This window comes from Budorcas taxicolor, chromosome 22 (genome assembly GCF_023091745.1).
Source record: "Budorcas taxicolor isolate Tak-1 chromosome 22, Takin1.1, whole genome shotgun sequence".
NCBI lineage: Eukaryota > Metazoa > Chordata > Mammalia > Artiodactyla > Bovidae > Budorcas > Budorcas taxicolor.
Window position 1 is genome coordinate 47,012,110 of NC_068931.1, and position 20,593 is coordinate 47,032,702.

At 47.6% G+C, this 20,593-nt stretch overlaps 1 protein-coding gene across 2 annotated transcripts in view; it reads right to left on the reverse strand.

The window, feature by feature from the left end:
• Positions 1-20,593, reverse strand: part of ST8SIA5 (ST8 alpha-N-acetyl-neuraminide alpha-2,8-sialyltransferase 5) — a 67,327-nt gene that overhangs the window by 38,079 nt on the left and 8,655 nt on the right. Inside the window, exon 2 of one of the 2 annotated variants that reach the window (XM_052660429.1) lies at positions 1,066-1,173. The exons of the other annotated variant lie outside the window; for it this stretch is intronic. Within the exon in view, the coding sequence (XP_052516389.1) occupies positions 1,066-1,173 (108 nt within the window). The remainder of the gene's footprint in view (positions 1-1,065; positions 1,174-20,593) is intronic. 2 annotated transcript variants of the gene reach the window in all.

Below are 20,593 nucleotides of genomic sequence, written 5' to 3' on the forward strand. Positions count from 1 at the left end.
TTTTAGTGTCAAAATTGACAGCAACAAAAACCCAGGCCTCTCCCAGGGAAATTAATCTAATAGTTAGCCTGCACTTGGAAATGCAAAAATTAAGAAACCAAATAACTTAGCCCGGAGAAAACCTTAGTAGGCAGGTTGCAGCCACACCCTCCTTCAAGCAGAAAGAGCCATCCCACCTTGTCTGAAAAAATTCCCCGAAATGACCACCCCTGCCTCACCCCACCCCCACCCTACTCACAATGAGCATGCTCCACCTGAGAATACTCCATTCTCATTTGTTCTACAAATAGTTCCTTCTCCTGGATATACAGAATGCCCCTCATTACTGATTTTAGCTCCAAACACTACAGCAGATCGAGAAGAAATAACCATGTGATGGTATAAATGTCAGTTCTCAGGATCATATCTTGATGAAAATGGTTCTTCCCCAACCAAGGTCAAGGGCTTCCTGGGTGGCGCCAGGGGTAAAGAGACCGTCTGCCACCGCAAGAGACATAAGAGATGTGGGTTCAATCCCTGGTTTGAGAAGATCCTCTGGAGGAGGAAAAGGCAACCCACTCCAGTATTCTTGCCTGGAGAATCCCATGGACCGAGGAGCCTGGTGGGCTACAGTCCATAGGGTCGGACATGACTGAGCAACTTAGTACAGCCAAGATCAGCCCAGCCAAGGCTGGGCAGAGTAGGGACAGCCTGCTCAGTGGATTTCAGAGGAGCAGGAAACCAATGGTCTTTGCCCACCCTGATGTCACCCTGTCACAACCCCAAAATCCTTCCAGGAGGGCTGGAATATTGCCCCCACCTCAAAGGGAGGCTGGAGACCCAGACTCCCACTCCATCGCCCCCCACCCTCATTCCAAGAGAGGGGGCGGCGAGTCCCTGCTTTGCTCTGGCTGGGTCCTGGCCCTCACCCTGCTATCTAAGCAGCCCAGGTCAGATGCCAGGGTGAGCTCTGGGCCATTGCACTGAGACTTCCTCTTCTCTGAGAGCAGCCCAGAGGGGCAGAGGCTGCAAGGTTGCCCCAAGAAGAGCTTCCCCCCGCCCTGGTTGTTCACCGGGGGTCTGTACCTGGAACTGGAGTCACTGCCGCTCTGCACTGCCGGGTCGTCCGTGACATTAAAGAGCCCCGTCCAATTGGCCAGCTGGTCGCCACTCTGCCAACCAAACTGGAGGCCTCTGGCAAGAGAACGAGGCAGTCGGTACTGATGCTCACGTGCTGGGTAAGCCCGTCACTGGGGAGCCGCGGTCCAGCGTGTGCCATGTAACACATCGCCTTGACCACGCCTAATGGAGACGAGAGTGCTGTCCATCCAGAAGGATGACCGTAATAAACCAGAGTCCTTTACAGGGTTCTCTGCTGGTCCACATCTGTGCCCTCAGTTCACCTGGATGGGCAGGCCAGGGTTATGTGTCATCATACATGCAGAGACACTGAGGCTTAGTGAGATCAAGGTCACCGAGCTCCTCTATGCCCTGTCTGGTGCACCCTTCAATTCCACCTCTAGCAACTCGCTCCAGCTCCTCAGCTCTTTGCCTTCCTCAGAGGCCAGACACACAGCAAAGCTTTTAATGAAATCTAGTTTTCCAACTCATAAGGACAGGCCTCCTGTTTAAGATATGAACTCAACACACCTGGTTCTCTTCACTCCCTCCCCCAGCCTGACTGAAACGCAGCAAAGGCATGATAAGGGCCTGAGTACAGATGGAGGGGAGGCACAGAAGGGGGTCAGCGACAACATTCTGGAAGAGCAAAAGCAGATGGGCCACTTGCCTTAGGCCAGAGAGAGGAGCCCTGACTGCTTGTAAGAAGCAAATCTATTCTCTGGACACAGATCTAGAAAGCTTTGGAAGGTGCGGTGCTGGGGCCGCAGAAGGTAAGGGTGCAAAATGGAGTGGCGGGCAGGAAAATCGCTTTAGGTTCATAAGGAACATCAGCTACTACCCACCTCCACACCCCCAGGGCCCCTGCCTTAAGCCCAAGCAGGCTGGGCCCTCTACCTACCCCCAAGACAGACAGATGGCAGGAGGCTTGACCCAGAGGAGCTCTGCGCTGCTGGCCTCATGCAGGGAGATACTAGGCTGAAAACAGCTGCACAGACCTGAAAAGAGGCTTACTGTGCACGCCTGGTCCCAGCCACGCTGCCCCAAATCTTTGGCCATGGCTGGGTTTTATGGAGGGAACCTGCCCAGGGCCAAAGAGAAGGCTACAGACCAAAGGGGTGCTGCTGCCCCATCACTAGGGCAGCTCGGTCTGGCGCTGCTGCCATTTGGGGCTACACAGTGCTTGTTGGGGGGTGTCCTGTGCACCCCTAGTGAGCAGCATCCCTGATTTCTACCCTCTGAGGCCCGCAGCACCTCCTGACCCACCCTCCTGCTGTGATGACCAAAACTGTCTCCAGACATTGCCAAACGTCCCCTGTAGGGAACCCCTGCCCACCACACCGAGCTCCAGTGCACCTCCTAGAGGCTGGCTTTGCCATCAAATGTAAATATTCAAGTCCCATCAAAGACTCTGGCACGTGGGATAAACTTCACCGTGAAAGTGGAGAATAAAACAAACAAAAATAAAACTCTTAACCCCCTAAAAATAAAGTCCTTTAATAAACAGCCTCTATGCTAAGGGGAACGGGGCAGGGACGGTGCTCAGAGCTCGGCTCTGGTCCACCCCGACCAGCCACTAATGAGCTGAGTGACCCCAGTGAAGTCTCCACGTTTTTCTCGGCCTCTATTGCTATCTTTCGAGTCAGGAGAGCCATCTCGATGTCTCCAAAGTGCTTGACCAGAAGTATCACCAGGCTGAGCTGTGTCCTCGATGGCAAGACAGGTCACCTCCTGCCTGTGAGTCAGCCTGGCTTCCAGCCACACGCTGGGCGGAAGAGGCCCTTGGGGCCCTGTGAGCAGAAGGGCCACACACGTGAGGTGCTCAGTGGATGTTTTGCCAAGTGACTCGGATTCTCTGTCCACACTCTCCGCCTCCACAGCAGAGCGGAACTGGGGGCAGAACAGGCACAACTCGCAGGTCAGAGCCTGAAGCTGCAGCAAAGCGCCCTTCAGTTCCCAGCGTGTTCAGGGAACAGCAGCAGCATTGCACTTGTTCTGGCTCAAGATCTTTATATTCTTGAACCAGTGAAGTTGCTCAGTCATGGCCAACTCTTTGCCACCCCGTGGATAGTAGCCTACCAGGCTCCTCTATCCACAGAATTTTCCAGGCAACGGTACTGGACTGGGTTGCCATTTCCTTCTCCAGGGGATCGTCCCAACCCAAGGATCAAACCCAGGTCTCCCACATTGCAGGCAGATGCTTTACCGTCTGAGCCAGCAAGGAAGCCCAAATATTTATTTATTTATTTGGCTGTATCAGGTTTTAGATGCAACATGTGGGATCTAGTTCCCTGAGGCTGTATCAGGTTTTAGATGCAACATGTGGGATCTAGTTCCCTGATCAGGGATTGAACCCAGGCCCCCTGCCTTGGGAGTTCTGAGTCTTAGCCACTGGACCATCAGACAAGTCCCTTTATATACTTGTCTATCCACAATACAAATATTGCATACTTCTATAAACCCATCACATATTCGGGCTTCCACGTTGGCTCAGTGGTAAAGAATCTACCTGCCAAGCAGGAGACCCAGGTTCGATCCCTGGGTCGGGAAAATCCTCTGAAGAGGGAAATGGCAACTCACTCTAATATTCTTGCCTGGGAAACCCCATGGACAGAGGAGCCTGGCGGGCTACAGTCCATGGGGTGGCAAAGAGTTGGATATGACTTAGTGACTAAACAACATCATATATACATTTATAAATACACTGTGAGCATCTATAAAATAAACTATTCACTAATCTGTTTATTGATTTGAAGGGGTTACATTTCCTTTCAAAGAGATATTTTGAGGAAATATTATTAGCTATTTCTTAGAAAGAATTTGGATTTGATTTATTAGGAGGGGAAACATTTTGTGAGCCCTTCACATATATGCTCTCCATCCCTACAACAGCTTCATGTGGCAAGTCCCATTCTCTGCACTTATAATTGATGAAATGTGTAGCTCAGAGAGGTTTGGTAACTTGCCCAAGGTCACAAGGCTATCAAGTGGCCATCCTAAATACAGTACCTTCTGACTCTAAAAACCAACCTAAAATCCGTACCAGAATACCTATTGGCCAAGATAACAGTAGTATTTCCACCCGAAATTTTGCAAATTAGCCAATTCACAAGCACATTCAAGCAATTCCCAGCCCAGCAGCCAGCTAGAAAACTCACAGGCTCCTTAGAAAGAGTCCAGCCAGCAAGACTCATGTCCTCCACCAAGTGGGTCAGCCAGTAACACCGCCACTCTCTTGCCCAGACTGGCTGCTGAGATGGGGTGTCCCTTCACAAGACAGTCCCTCCCAGGGTTGCAGAAGTGACAAACTACTAAGAAAACATCAATTACTATATTTCACCAGGAACTGTGACACAGAAGGTCCATTCGCTGACAGCTCAGTTAGGAAAGAATCTGCCTGCAATGCAGGTAGACCCCAATTTGATTCCTGGGTCAGGAAGATTTCTACAGTTTGCTGTGATCTGCACAGTCAAAAGCTTTAGTGTAGTCAATGAAGCAGACGTAGATGTTTTTCTGGAAATCCCTTGCTTTTCCTATGATTCAGCAGATGTTGCCAATTTGATCTCTGGTTCCTCTGCCTTTTCTAAATCCAGTTTGTACATCTGGAAGTTCTCAATTCATGTACTTCTGAAGCCTAGCTTGAGCATTAATAATATCCCCCCAATATTATGAAGGGTTATTAAAATATATGGATTGGATTAAAAATATATATGCTTCCAGCCATGGCCTCCTCGGGCTCTGCAGGCGGAGACTGGAGTCACTGTCTTTTCTACGTTCCTCAGGTCAGTAGAGCATGGAAGCCAGCTAGCTCCAAGTTCATCTCCGGTCTCCGTGTACCCCCACATTCTCTCAGAGCTGCTTCCTAATGACCATGCCAGCAGCCACCTCCTCTGTTCCAGAACCTTCCAAGAATCCCCACTGCCATAGGACAAGTTCCAAACCCTCAACTCAGGGGCCCTTCCAGCAGCTGCCCTGCAGCTTGACCTGGAGCCCAGGGAAACCTCAGCCTCATGACCCACCAGGGCATTTCGACCCTCAAGCCTTGGCCCTGGATTCCCACTCAACCTCATCCCATCCCCCATTTACCTGACTCCCACCCCAAGTTCTAAGTCCAGCTGAAGAGCCTTCTTCTCCTTGAGCCCCCAGCTCTGTCAGCTGAACTCTCCTCTCTCTCACAACCCCTTCGGCGCCACACATTCTGCCCTGAGTCACTGCTCTGTGCCTGCTCTTTGTGTATAATCCCTACTTGCGGATAGTCCTTTATAGACCTGAGTGTTCATTGGAAGGACTGATGCTGAAGCTGAAACTCCAATACTTTGGCCACCTGATGCGAAGAACTGACTCATTTGAAAAGACCCTGATGCTGGGAAAGATTGAAGGCCGGGGGTGAAGGGGATGACAGAGGGTGAGATGGCTGGATGGCATCTTGACTCAATGGGCATTAGTTTGGGTCAACTCTGGGAGTTGGTGATGGACAGGGAGGCCTGGCATGCTGCTGTCCATGGGCTCACAAAGAGTCAGACACGACTGAGCAACTGAACTGAACTGAACCGCACAGCCATTTATAGAGTTGCCTGTAAACCAGGTGTAAAGCAGTCTTCCCCAAGAGCCCTGAAGCAAGTGGAGTGGGGAAAAGGGGGCTGACTCAGGCAGCTTTAGGTGCTAAAATTCCAGGATCCTTGACGAAAATTAGAGCAGGAGGTTTTCACATCCCAGGAAAGAGGAAGAAGCAAGGTGTTTGGGGAACGGGGGTGGAGGGCACACTCCAGATGGCTCACTGGGTCCAAACTTCCTGGGGCGGTAGCAGGGCTGTGCACACAGAGGTGTTTCTAACTCTCATGCTAAGAGATGAGTTGTAGGATATACAATTGAAGGACTGTTAGTAGTGGGCACTAGACATGGAGAGGCTGGATTTGAAGGGCCACAGGCCAGGGCGTGGGGTCGGGGGTGAGGGCACTGGAAAAGCAGAGCAAAGGCTGCAGGGCCAGGGCTTGGCCCATGTCCCGGGCAGTGCTCGCCATAGAAACCGCCTTTCCCAGGTGTCAGAAACCGGAGTGGCCAGGCTGTGGGCCTGCCTTTGGTGGGATTTCAGGCAGCAGCAAAAGTTTGATGAGGGAGACATTGCTGGATAAGAAGGCGCTCCCAGAGCCTCTCCATCACCTGTGCCTGCAGCTGTCCTGTTCCTGCCTCCAAAGATTCCTGAATAGAGATGCCCCCAGAGCCTGCTCCCTTTTGCAATCATGTGACTCCTGGCATTTTTACCTCCTGAAGCCTCAGTTTCCTCACCTGTCAAAAGGAAGAAATAATCCTCAACCTAAGAATATAAACAGCCCACAAAAGCAGATATGTAAATGCGAACATACATATAAGAGCTTAAATCGAATAGCAGAAACTTAAATCTAATAACCTACAGCTTAAATCTAATAACATACAATTTAAACACATGTCACTCTGTGTTCTCTGCCAGAGAAGACAAGAAAGCTATCGGAGCACCAGCTGAGAAGAAGTCTTACTCTCCACATCCATAGCCTTTTCTGCTTTTTTAATCTTACACATGCAATATCTAGGTAAATTGTGGTGAGGGTTTAACCTCACTAGTAACCACGTGTGAAAGTGAAAGTGTAAGTCACTCAGTCGTGTCCAACTCTGTGTGACCCTATAGACTGTAGCCTACCAGGCTCCCCTGTCCATGAGATTTCCCAGGCAAGGATACTGGAGTGGGTTGCCATTCCCTTCCTCAGGGGATTTTCCTGACCCAGGGATCAAACCCAAGTCTCCTGGACTGCAGGCAGATTCTTTACCGTCTTAGCCACCAGGGAAGCCCCTAATAACCAAAGTACATGCAAATGAAATTAAAGCAATCCTTTTTTATTAACCTATCAAGTTGACAAGATAAATGTAATATTAATACCTAGGGCTGGTCATTGGTGTCACCCAGGTTTCTGTAAAAGAACTTGGGAAGATGTATCAAAAGGTTTAAGAGTGTTTATACATTCAGTCCCCATGATACTCCTTCTAGAAACTGATCCTTAGGAAATGATCCAAATTTGATCTAATGAAATAAAATTTCTATTTTAAGGCAGGACAAGAAATATAAAATTATCTCTCTGTGGTTTGGGCCTTCTCTCTCCCTGATGAGCAGGGTTCATCTGCATTACTGTGCACACAGAGCTCCTGTAAGATGGGAGTGCCTGCTCAACCGGAAAGATTATTGTCTTTTTCTTTATTCTGATGCTAGCAATGTAACTTCTCAAAACAAAAGTGCTCTTTCCCAGCTCTGTAGCGGGTCATGCTGACTTGCTGTTCCCTTGGTGTGTGTTCACCTGGACTGTGCACCCTTGGTGAACTTTATGGAAAATATCAGTATGTCGTTCTGATGCAAACTCCTTTGTCTCAAAAATGTGTACGTCTTATGTGAAATAGATGACCAGTCCAAGTCTGATGCATGAAACGGGGCACTCAAAGCTGGTGCACTGGGACAACCCAGAGGGATGGTTGGGGAGGGAGGTGGGAGGGGGTTCGGGATAGGGGAACACAGGTACATCCATGGGTGAGTCATGTCAGTGTATGGCAAAAACCACCACAACACTGTAAAGTCATTAACCTCCAATTAAAATAAATAAATATTTTTTAAATGCGTATGTCTGTGACTTCGACTCCTAAAAGGTGGAGCAGTTCTCAGAGCTTTCTGAGATTCTGCTTCCCAGGTTATAATCCTCAGTTTGGCTGGAACAAAATTCCCTTTTTCCCTTCTTAACTTGACAGTTAATTGAATTTTCGTTGACAGATCAAAGGGTTTTGAACCAGACAGACAGTTGTCTGGGGTCTTTTATTAATCAGGAAACATCCTAAATACCCAGCACTGGGGAGAGGCTAAGGAACTATGGTGCTAAATGACATGTGGCCATGTGGGCTCCCCAAATATTGTATCTATGAAGTCATTTTAAATGGTGCAGGGAAATCATTAACTTAAGCCAAAAATTAATAAATAGAATACACGTTCACTATGATCTCATTTCTTTTACAAAAACAGTGCTTAGAGCAAAGGTGAGGAGAAAACATTCCCTAAAACGAATATGTCACTGAGTGTGGTATGATGAGGGAAATTCTTCCCCTACTTATTTATACTTTGCTGTCCTTTCCATAAGCTCTAAGATAAACATGTATTATTTTAAGAATCACAGAAACAATGTAGACTCTGAGCAATACAGCGATCACAGATGACTTTTGTAGACCTTTGGGGGCACCCAGCAGGTCCTCAGTAAGTAACACTTGGACTTTCTCAAGTGAGAAAAAGCAGGTGCAAAAGCATTCTGGTAACTCTTTTCGTGCTACACGAACAGAAGGGATTGAGGAGAGCTGGTACAGACACGGAAAGGAGAAGCTGGGGAAACCAACCCAGGGAGGTTTTTTCACGCTGAGATTGGAGAGAACCAGCCGCTCCAGAGTTTCATGGCTTTCTTCTGAGTAACTGCTGCCACCCAAGCTCCTCAGCGCCCGGTGACCTGCTATGGGGGTCACCACCCTGTGGCCCTTTGTCCTCCCTCAACCCCAGCCGGAGAGTCCAGGGTCCGGTGATGATCAGTGCCTAGGGATCAGCAGCCAGAAGCGGCTGCAGCAGTTGAGTTTTAGCTCAGCTTTTAAGCCCTTCTTAACTGTGATCTTGACCAAGAACAGAACCAAATCCACCTCTTTTTCTTGAGTCAACTTGATCTCAAGCTAGTGGGCCCACTAAGAACGTGACGCCTTTACCCCCCAGAGACCCTGTGCTGGCCAGAAGGGCCACTCTCATTCCCTGACATTGACCTCTAAAGTGATGAATAGTCCCATAACACCCTTCCTCTCCCTTAACCAATCATTGTCTTTACTCTCCGTGGGCCATTTCACCTGGGACACACCCTGAACAAAACAACCGATACTTTACGTCCCCACAAAGTGCTTCACTTCCACCACAGAGCAAAGTTCACCAAGGAGGAAGACGGTGAATGAAGTGAGTGAGTGAAGCAAAGGCAGCAGGGACCAGGGGTTATCTCACGCTACACCTGCCCAGGTAGGTGCCCTGAGCCCCAGCCCACTGCTGCCATGTGGGAAGATGAGCCTTCTGTTGCCATTTTGTTCATCCTTCCAAGAGATGCTGGATAGCCAGACTTCTATGTTTAATTTGCCAATTTTTAAATGCTGTGTAGACCAAATACTCCCTGCTGTGAGCTACCCACAGCCTGGGGAATCCCCATTAGTGGCCCTGACTTATATCCTCTTGTTTGAAGCTGACCCCAGTCCAAAGAGGGAGACAGGGTGTGTGCCGCCCATCTCAGCTGAGGAAGCTGAGGCAGAGCATGGGAAGTTACCGCTCAGCCATCTGGAGGCAAAGCCAGGCGTGGGAGCCAGAGCGTTGACTCCTATTTCAACCACCACAATGCTGGATCCTGTGCCGGGACTCAGCACCCCTCGGGGTCTTCCATCCTGGGGGCTGGGTCAGCAACAAGCCTCGGCCTCTGCCTCCTGTGCAGCAGACACACTCACCATCACCAAAGGCAGCCATGGGGGGGCCAGGGGCGCAGCTCCTGAGCCCGGCCTGCAGTTGCCCTTGCCCTCCCTCCAGACAAAGCATATATTAGGAATGCAAGTGACTGAGCTGCTGTTATGACAAGATAACCTTGAGTCAGCTCTATTTGGGAAAAAAAAGAAGAAGAAAATCATTCACAAAACGTCAGTTCTTAACTTTCGTGGGAGGCTAATCTATTGAATTATTCATGTGCGTTCTCGCTCCTCCATTCCAAAAAGGTAACCTGGCTTTTTCAACCTCTTACTTTAGGGCCATGTGGGTGGTGAGGACTGAAAGCTTCACAGTTCACTGAAGAAACTGCGAGGCCAACCCAGAGGGCAGTGAGAGGGCCTGCGGGTCTGGGGCAGGCGGGCGAGACCATGGCTGAGCAAAAGATTCCTCAAGGGCCGGAAGCCCACGATGTCTCCAGTGCAGGTTCTTCACATCCCCCTCTACACGGACAGAGGGCCTCAGGAAGACTGCTTCTTGGAGCTCCTTGGGAGGCTGGATCCAGACTTCCAGAAGCTTCCAGGGAGCAGTGACTGGACTGCCTGAGGTGGGGGTTGGCCTGGGGAGCCCCGCAACTTTCATTCCACACAAGCCTCCAGGATCCCCACATGACCCTTCGAGGGCAGAGGGAAGGCACCTCAACAGACTAAACCGACTAGATTTCCCACCAGCTGATGGATATGGTTTAGTCTATTTTTTTTTTTTAATTAAAGGAAAAGTGAGGAAATGAGCCATTTCTTTCACACCAAGCTTGTCAAATAAAATACATAACCACTCTTCTGTTATGAATCAGCAAAGTACTTATGTTGTACCTCACAGCTGACAGGATATCTTCCCTTTATCTATTCATGCTATTTTTATTTCATTATAAATGTATATATAGCAAATATTTATTTTACTGTTCTACATTTGTTGAACAGTCATGCCTGGCTGGGGTTCAACAGTGAAGAAAATAGCAAGGTCCTGCCCCGGCAATACTTCATTTCGACTACAGTGAGACAGATAATTTAACAGGCAACACAACACGTAATGTGGCAGATGGTGAAAAGTGCTGTGGAAAAAATAAAGGCTGGCAAGAGAGAAAAGGAGTTGGGGGTGAGGGGCTGCTCCACGGAGAGTGGTCTCCTCCCGGAGAAGGTGACATCTCAGCAGGGTAGGAAGTGATAAGGGAACAGGTGGATCCCGGAGAAGAGTGGTCCAGAAAAGGCCTGGCACCTGCAGGGGCGTGAGGCATGAGTCCCATGGCTTGTTCTGGCGCTGGCAGGGAGTCCAGGGCAGGCAGCCGGTGACACAGTCCACCTTTCCGTGGCCCCCAAAGTCATCTACAAGGGAGGTGACCAGGGTTCTCTTCTGAGCAAACACCGCGGGTGGGCCCCCAGGATTCTAGGGGTTTGGCCCTCCTGGGGCACACAGCGTGCCCTCTCCCACCTCTCACAGTCCTCTGCCATCCCCAGGCCTACAGGAAGAGCTGCAGCGGGTAGTCAGGAAGACCCTCTCAGAGAAGGTGTGGACCCTTCCCAGCCAGCTCAGAGCGGAAGCGCCTGCCAGCTGGGAAGCCTTTGCAGGAGGATGAATGGGCATAATTACCAGGTTCCACGTACTTCCTCGCCTGGTCTCCATCCTGACTCACTAGTGACTCACATTATTTCCCTGATGGTAACTTTCACCCTGAATGAGAAGAACCTCAGGGGAAAACAGAAGTGGGTTCATCCCCCAGTTGCCTGTGGGGGCCTTTCATTGGGGGCAACAGAAAGGATGGTGCAGGTGGCAGCCTGCTGGGGACAAGGGCGGGGGTTGCTCCCTCAGCACCCCCCCCACACTCTCCACCTCCAGGTGGGAAGAGAGAAAGCTAGTGGAGCAATTCGCTGACACTGCAGTGAGTGGGGGTCTGCGGACAGATGGCAGAGGGCTGGCCTCCTTGAAAGGCCCCTGGTGCCCACGAGCCTCCCGGATGCCGGGAACGTTCATGGTTCTGCAGAGGCCTCTGGCTAAGGAGTGGCCCAGCGGAGTCCAGGTTCTCCCAGTGCTCAGGTGGGGACAGAAGAGGGTGCGCATGGGGGCACTAGCCAGGGGAGGGTCCAGAGAAGGAACCAGAGTAGCTCCAGGTACAACTCAGTGGCCACCTCACACCCCCATCAAGCCTTGCATCACAGAGAAGCTGGGCTCCCCCAGTCAACCTCCAAACAGTCTGCTCCCTGGCCTGGCCTTCCAGACCTCCACTCTCAGCCCCAGATCCACAAGAGTGGGCACCCAAGGCCATCCAAAAATCTCACACCTCTTCCAACTACTCTTTGCTGAATATTTGCTCAATGTTTATTCCACGGTGGGGGCCACCTTTAGGAGGACCATGGGGTCCACAGGGGGCGCACACACCAGCCTTGCAATTTCCTCCAGCACTCAGACTGCAGGCAGAGCACCACGGCCTGCAGAGTGGAGACCCCTTCCCTCCTCGGACAGCAGGGGAGTGATGTGGATGTGGGGGAAGGCCCCCTCACTCATCCTAGCATTCATTCCAACCACTCTGTCAAGAGCTCCCACTAGTTCTGCTTTCTCCATCCTAGGACAGGCCCAGAGTCTATGTGAGCAGGTGCCTCCTAGGTTAGCGCCCCCCTACACTGTTCCCCAAACCTCTGGAACCCAGTCCAGCTAAACGCTGATCAAGTCATGCCTTCCCTGGCCTTGGCTCCTGTTAGGTCCTTTGACTGTTATGGGTTGAATTGTGTGCCCTCCCCCCATACCAAAAAAATCAGATACTGAAGTCCAATCCCAGGGTGACCTTATTTGGAAACAGGGTTGTTGCAGATGTAATTAGTTAAATTATGATGAGGTCATGTGGGGACTTCCCTGGTGGTCCAGTGGTTAAGAACTGGGGACGTCCCTCAGGGTCCAGTGGGTAAGACTCTGCACTCCCAATGCAGGGGGCCTGGGTTCCATTCCTTGTCAGGCTGCTAGATCCCACACGTCATAACTAAGAGTTCAGATGCCACCACGAAAGATCCTTCTGCAAGGAAGACTGAAGATCCTGTGTGCCACAGCTAAGCCCTGGCGCAGCCAAATAAGTAAATAACGAAAAAATTTAAAAAGATGAGGTCACACTGGAGTATGATGGACCCCTAATCCAGGATGACTGGTGTTTTTATAAAAAAGGGACACGGACATGTACGCAGGGAGAAAACCCTGTTAAGATGAAGGCAGAGGTCTACAAGCCAAAGAGTGTCGAAAACTACCCCCAAACCACCAGAAGCTAGGGGGCGGCGGGGAGCAGATTCTCCTTCATGGCCCTCAGACCCTACCGAGGCCTTGATCTCAGACTTCAGCCACCATAACCGTGTGACAATAACATTCCGTTGTGTGAGCCCCCAGACTGTGGTATGGTTCACATTGGTGGGTTCCACACCCACGGTTGGTTGAAGCCGTGAATGTGAAACCCCAGGGTACAGAGGGCTGACTCTAAGGAACCTAAGCATCTGTGGATTTTGTTCTTCTTTTCCCCTCCCAATAACCCCAGCCCCCTCTATGCACAGCACCCCACACACACCTCCGGCTTACCTGCCTCACGTCCATCCCCCCACAGTCCGGAGCCTTGGCAGGACTTGTGGGCCCCTTCCAGAGGGACTGGCAAAGCCTGGCCAGTGACCAGTGTCATCAGGGTAGGAAGAGAGAAGAGTACCTTGGCCACCCACTCATACTACATAAGACTAAACTGGGACCAGAGAGGCTGTTGATCTCACAGAACCAGAAAACAAAGAGAAATGTAGACACCTTCAGTGTCTCCCATCACCTGCTCCACCCGACTCGACACCACAGCCTGTCCCCCAGAGTTACCCTAAATCCAGTCTCTGAAACCCACAAGTTCTCCGAGCCCACCTCGGGCCCCACCTGGCCGCTCACCACCCTGATTGCTGTCTCCTCTGAAATCTACAAGATTTATAGTCTATGCCACGCAACGACTAATGTATTTATACACAATCTTACCTATTTTTCATGCTTGTCTCTTTCAATGTTCCGTAAGTTCTTTAAGGACATGTAACATAGTTGATTCTTTAGTAACCTAACCTTTCCACCAGCATAAAGCTGAATGTTTAGTGGACGTTCACTGATTATTGGGGAAAAAGTTTGGGATTCCCTTTGCATGCATCATTCATTCCGCAATTAATGTCAGGCTGTATGCCAGATCCTGTGAATTCAGAAATGAATGAAATATCTCTTTCAAGCGTCTTATAAACTGTGCGAACCTATACAAGTTACTCATCCTCTCTGTGTATTAAATGAGGAGGACTGTATCTGTTTAACAGGACTAATGTGAGTATTGAATGAGATAATCCTTCTTTAGGATTATCTGCTTAGGTTAGAGCCTGGCTCATGAGCCCTTAATGAATGCTAATAATTCATATTATTGCCCGATGAATCCATCGCCTGTAGTGTATGTATGTGGAGGGGGTTCCCACACATCGAGTGAAGAGCTAAATGAGAGAATTACTGGATGAGAGGTTATTAGATGAGAAGTGAATGAGCATGAATAAGTCAGAGAGGAAAAACCTCTAAGAGGTGAAATTTGCCTGGAAAGCACAAATATCAAAAGGAAAAAAGAGTAGAGAGAGATGATCAAGAGCAAGCTGTGAGAGGGCAGCACTGCGCCCCTGAGGGACGCCGGGCAAAGGACAGGAAGTGCCCTAACACCCAGCAGCTTGTGCAGGCTGGGCACAGAGAGCCCAGGGCCAGGGCACAAGATCCAGGAGCCCCCACCCTCTAGCTGTGGCAAGTGCAGAGTAGACACCAGAGAGGGGGTTCCATCAACTTTGTCCCCTGGGTGCCTTGCTTGCCTGCCCCCAGTCCCAGCCCTACAGCAGGAGCCCCATCAAAACTTGCTCTGATCAGCAAGACTGCAGCTGTTCTGCGAGCAAAGCACAGATCAAGGGTGGTGGTCAGCTCAGCCCCTTCCCCATCCCAAGGGTACTCTCCAGCTCCACTCCATCCCCACGAAGCACTCTCCCCCTCCAGAAGCACCCCAGGTAGATCCTCCAGTCCCGTCATCCTCACCTCTTGGGGGTCGTGCCTGTTTCTCCAGCGAACAAGGCTTTGTCCCTTGAGAAACCTATATGCAGGTCAGGAAGCAACAGTTAGAACTGGACATGAAACAACAGACTGGTTCCAAATAGGAAAAGGAGTAGGTCAAAGCTATATATTGTCACCCTGCTTATTTAACTTCTATGCAGAGTACATCATGAGAAACGCCGGTCTGGAAGAAGCACGAGCTGGAATCAAGATTGCCAGGAGAAATATTAATAACCTCAGATATGCAGATGACACCACCCTTATGGCAGAAAATGAAGAGGAACTAAAAAGCCTCTTGATGAAAGTGAAAGAGGAGAGTGAAAATGTTGGCTTAAAGCTCAACATTCAGAAAACGAAGATCATGGCATCTGGTCCCATCACTTCATGGGAAATAGATGGGGAAACAGTGGAAATAGTGTCAGACTTTATATTTTGGGGCTCCAAAATCACTGCAGATGGTGACTGCAGCCATGAAATTAAAAGACGCTTTCTCCTTGAAAGGAAAGTTATGACCAACCTAGATAGTATATTCAAAAGCAGAGACAATACTTTGCCAACAAAGGTCCGTCTAGTCAAGGCTATGGTTTTTCCTGTGGTCATGTATGGATGTGAGAGTTGGACTGTGAAGAAAGCTGAGTGCCGAAGAATTGATGCTTTTGAACTGTGGTGCTGGAGAAAACTCTTGAGAGTCCCTTGGACCGCAAGGAGATCCAACCAGTCCATCCTGAAGGAGATCAGTCCTGGATGTTCTTCGGAAGGAATGATGCTAAAACTAAAACTCCAATACTTCGGCCACCTCATGCGAAGAGTTGACTCATTGGAAAAGACTCTGATGCTGGGAGGGATTGGGGTCAGGAGGAGAAGGGGACGATAGAGGATGAGATGGCTGGATGGCATCACGGACTTGATGGACATGAGTCTGGGTGAACTCAGGGAGTTGGTGATGGACAGGGAGGCCTGGCGTGCTGCAGTTCATGGGGACGCAAAGAGTCGGACACGACTGAGTGACTGAACTGAACTGAACTGCACTGAGGGGAAGTGTGGGATCAGTGGTAAGAGCCTTTGAATGCACACTTGAGATACAGCATGAAGTCAGGCTGTACTTTTCCTTGACCCAGTTTCATATTCTCAAATCTCAGGCCTGCACAAGCCATATGCAGGCAGCCCAGATCTGTACCCTCGAGGTGCAGGCAAGAGGAAGGCTGGAGGAAAGAGTGCGGAAGAGTCCTGTCTACACCAGGCAGGGTAAGGCAGGCCCAGTCTAGGGTCCTGCCTGCTGTGCCCTCAGATCGAAGGCAACAGGGCAGCTCTGGGCAGACTGTGCTGAGTACAGCTAGCACAGGTGCTACGAATTCAGAGCAGGGGCACACACTGTGGACTGAGAACAGAAGGAGAAGCAGGACTGGAACTGGCAGAGATAACTGGGAGGGCACAGCAGATAGGGAAAAGTTGGTAAAGTTGCAGAGTCAGGACAGATGTGATGTGTGAAAGACCCTTGGCTGGCAGGAGCAACGGTCTCCTTTAAGAGTCGGGTGATCCCCTACTCTCTTTCAGCTGATCCTTTTGGGACCTGCAGGGCAGATTGTTCTGTCTATGCTATACTGGGCAACTCTGTTCTTTAAAAAAAAAATCGAGTGGGGCTTCAGGCACAGGTTGATTATGGGGGTGAGACTTTTGTTTGGAGAGGACATAGGGGATGGAGATATCCAAGGGTTTCTATTTCTGGCAAAATGACATGCTGAAAACCCCTCTGTGGCAGGTGCCCCTTTAGGAATGAAGAATTTCCTCCTGACCTGCTGGGGTACTGAGAGCTGACAGCCCCCAACTCTCAGTTTCCTCTGGGAATCACCCCATATAAGGAGAGCCAACTTGGCCAAGACCACACTCTCTTCCAGAAGCACCTGCATCCAGTGACTGAAAATTCAACCTAGAGCCTGGAGAATCCCAGGGACGGGGGAGCCTGGTGGGCTGCCGTCTATGGGGTCACACAGAGTTGGACACGACTGAAGTGATTCAGCAGCAGCAGCAGCAGCAGCAGCAGCAGCAGCAGAGGTGCAAAGGCCCAGCCTCCTTACCCTGAGGAAGCCTCAACTCAGGGAACACTCCGCGGCTCCACCTCCAGGGGGAGAGGGCCATGGCCTTCTCTGGGACTTCACTGCAGCTCAATCTCTTCTTGTGCTCAATCTTTGTCCTTCTTCCTTCTTTAGGTGTTGATCCCAAGAACACATCTTAATAAACATCCTGCGTTCAAATCTCTGGCAAAGAGTCTTCTTTCCAGGGACCCCAATCTGCAACATCTCCCACTACAAAATGCTAAAATACACCTAATATATATACGGCGGTGGAGGCTTAGTCACTAAGTCGTGTCTGACTCTTGCAACCCCATGGACGCGAGAGCCCACCAGGCTCCTCTGTCCGTGGGATTCTCCAGGCAAGAATACTGGAGTGGGTTGCCATTTCCTTCTGCAGGGGATCTTCCCAACCCAGGAATCGAACCCGGGTCTCCTACACTGCAGGCAGATTCTTTACCAACTGAGCTACGAGGGAAGTCCCTATATATATAATATATATATTACATATATTATTATTATATTATAATATATTATATAGTATAATATAATATATAATGTATTATAATTATATTATATATTATATATATTTATATATATTCACAATATGTATAAAACTCCTTCTTAAATGGATGAATGATCTGGCAAGGAAAGAAGCCATAGATGAGTTCTAAAAACAGCAGCAGTCTTAGCAGCATCGGTCAATCCCCATGATCCATGCTTCCCTTGCAACGGCAACAGGGGTTACCCAAGATAAAGATTCTTCTTAGAAACCTCCTCCTTCACCCAAGAAAATACAAACAATTCAAAATCAAGGTAGGAAAAAAAGTAAAGCAGAATACATAAAAAACCCAAAATATAATGGTAGAAATAATACTCTAACATCCTATGCTATTTATCAGTAATCACAATAAATGTAGATACACTATACTTCCCAAGTAAAAGATAAAGGCTGTCAAACTAAAAACTGTAGCTATATGCTGGTTACACAGACATGGAATGAAAGACATGGAAATGTTGGGGGAAAAAAGGATAAAGAGACATATGACAAGCAAATACTAGCCAAATGAAAACTGCCTCACTATATTCATTTCAGACAACATCAAATTGAAGGGTCAAAACATTACTAAAAACAAAGAAACTGCCTACATTTTAATAAAAGATTCAGTTCACTAGAAAGACAATAGGTCTAAACTAGTATGCATCCAATAACATCACTTCAAAATGTTTAACGTAAAGCCTGGTAAGTTGATAAGGAGAAAATAATAAATCCACTATCATGGAGGAAATTTTCAATATGTATCTTTTAGAAATCGACAGAACAAGTGAACCAAAAAACTAAAAACAAACAAAACTGGTGAGGATACAGAAGACTAAAAAATTAAAAACTACTTGATTGAAAAGATATGTAAGGATACTGTACCTAGCAATGTGAGAATCACATTTTTTTCAGGAACACAAATAATATTTATGAAAATCAACCACATACTAGACCACAAAGAAAATCTCAACAAATTTCAAGGAATCCACCTTATAAACATCACATCACAATTCATTTGGGTTAAAAATTCAAAAAAGTAGGTAAAGAAAGAATCTGAAACTTTTAAAACACTTCTAAATTTACGAGCAGGAAAGAATCTAGTCATGTCCAACTCTTTGCGATCCCCATGGACTATACAGTCCATGGAATTCTCCAGGCCAGAATATTGGAGTGAGTATATTTCCCTTCTCCAGGGGATCTTCCCAACGCAGGGATCGAACCCAGGTCTTCCGCACTGCAGGAGGATTCTTTACCAGCTAAGCCACCAGGGAAGCCCAGAAATACTGGAGTGAGTAGCTTATCCCTTCTCCAAACTTTACGAGCAAATATGAATAAATCATGAGAGAAATTAGAAAATATTTGGAATTCAAGATAATTAAAATACTTCAAGGTAACAAAAAGGAGCTGTATGACTATGAACAAATTACTTGACTTCACTGTGCCTCAGTTACCTCATCTATAAAATGAGAGTAGTAATTGTATCTATTATTTGTTGTTAGAATTCAGTGCGGTAACATATAAAGTGCTTAGACTGGTATGCGGCACATTGTAAATCTAACACAATTCTGAGTTGTTGTCATCATCATCATCATCCCAAATCACAGAAATTTATGATTAATAACTCTAGAGAGTTATTTAGAGGAAATTTTATAACCTAAAAAGTTTACCTTGGAAAATACTTAAGACTGAAAGGGGCATTTCAGATGGTAAAGAATCTGCCTGCTATGAGGGAGACCCAAGTTTGACTGACTGAAAATTACAAAGATGAGCATCCAACTTAAGAAGCTAGAAAAATAATATGAGAATAAAACCAAAGCAAAAAAATATTAATGAATTCAATAGGAAAGTTATAAGAGAAAAATCAACAAAGCCCCAAATCAGTCATTTAATAAAGTTCATTTAAAAATAGAAAAAAGACACAATGTTAGGAATAGAAAAGGAACCGAAACCTGAGATGTAACAGAATATTATGAACTTTGTGCAAATAAATCTGAACATTTTTGAAAATTTTCTGGAAAAATGTAATTTACCAATAAGTGAATGAAGAAATATAAAAACCTGAATAGCCTTGAACCATTAAAGAGACAAAATTGGTAACTTAGAGTCTTCCCACAAGGAAAATATTAGGTGCTGATGGCTGTACAGGTGAATTCTACCAAGCTTTCAGAAAACAGATATCAAACTTGCATAAACCGTTCCAGAAAATAGATAAAGAGAAAGCATTCCCAACTCATTTGACAAGACTGGTTTTAAAACTAGACAAAGAAAACATTTTAAAAATTGCATGCCAGTATCATTCAAGAACATGAGATTCAACATCTTAAATAAAAATATTAGTCAACAAAATCTCACATTGTATGAAACAAATAATGTACCACAAACAAGCTGTGTTTGTCTCTAAAATTCTAGTTTAACATCTATTAACACAATGAAATCCCATGGACAGAGGAGCTTGGCAGGCTACAGTCCACGGGGTCGCAAAAGAGTTGGATATGACTTGGCAATTAAACAACAACAGCCACATCAAAAAAGTAAAGGAGGGACTTCTCTGGTGGTCCAGGGGCCAAGACTCTGTGCTTCCAATGCAGGGAACCGAAGTTCAATCCCTGTTCAGGGAACTAGATCCAACATGCAACAACTAAGAATTCTCATGCTGCAACTAAAGATCCTGCATGCTGCAGCTAGGATGGGGTGCAGTCATATAAATAAAGAAATCAAAGCAGTTTTTTAGGAGAGTAAAGGAGAAAAAGTCCAATAGATGTAGAAAAAGACACTGATTAAAATTAATATTCAAACACAACAAAACTTTTTAGCATGTTCCATAAGGAAACCTTCTTTTCCTTACTAGAGGATACAAAACGAACAAAAAACTACGACAACAATCAAAACAAAATAAAACTAAGCAGATAGACGCAGTGGTGACACTTAACTATTATTCCTCTTAAAAGCAGGATTAATGACACCACATACAAATATTAATTCAAAATGGATCTAAGACCTCAAAGTAAGGGAGTGAAGTCGCTCAGTCATGTCCGACTTTTTGTGACCCCATGGACTGTAGCCTACCAGGCTCCTCTGTCCATGGAATTTTCCAAGCAATAGTACTGGAGTGGATTGCCATTTCCTTCCCGACCCAGGGATTGAACCCAGATCTCCCGCATTGTAGACAGACACTTTAATGTCTGAGCCACCAGGGAAGTCTCAAAGTAAGGGAAAAAACTATTAAAAAAAAAAAAAAACCCTCTTAGAATAAACCATAGGGGTAAATCTTTGTGA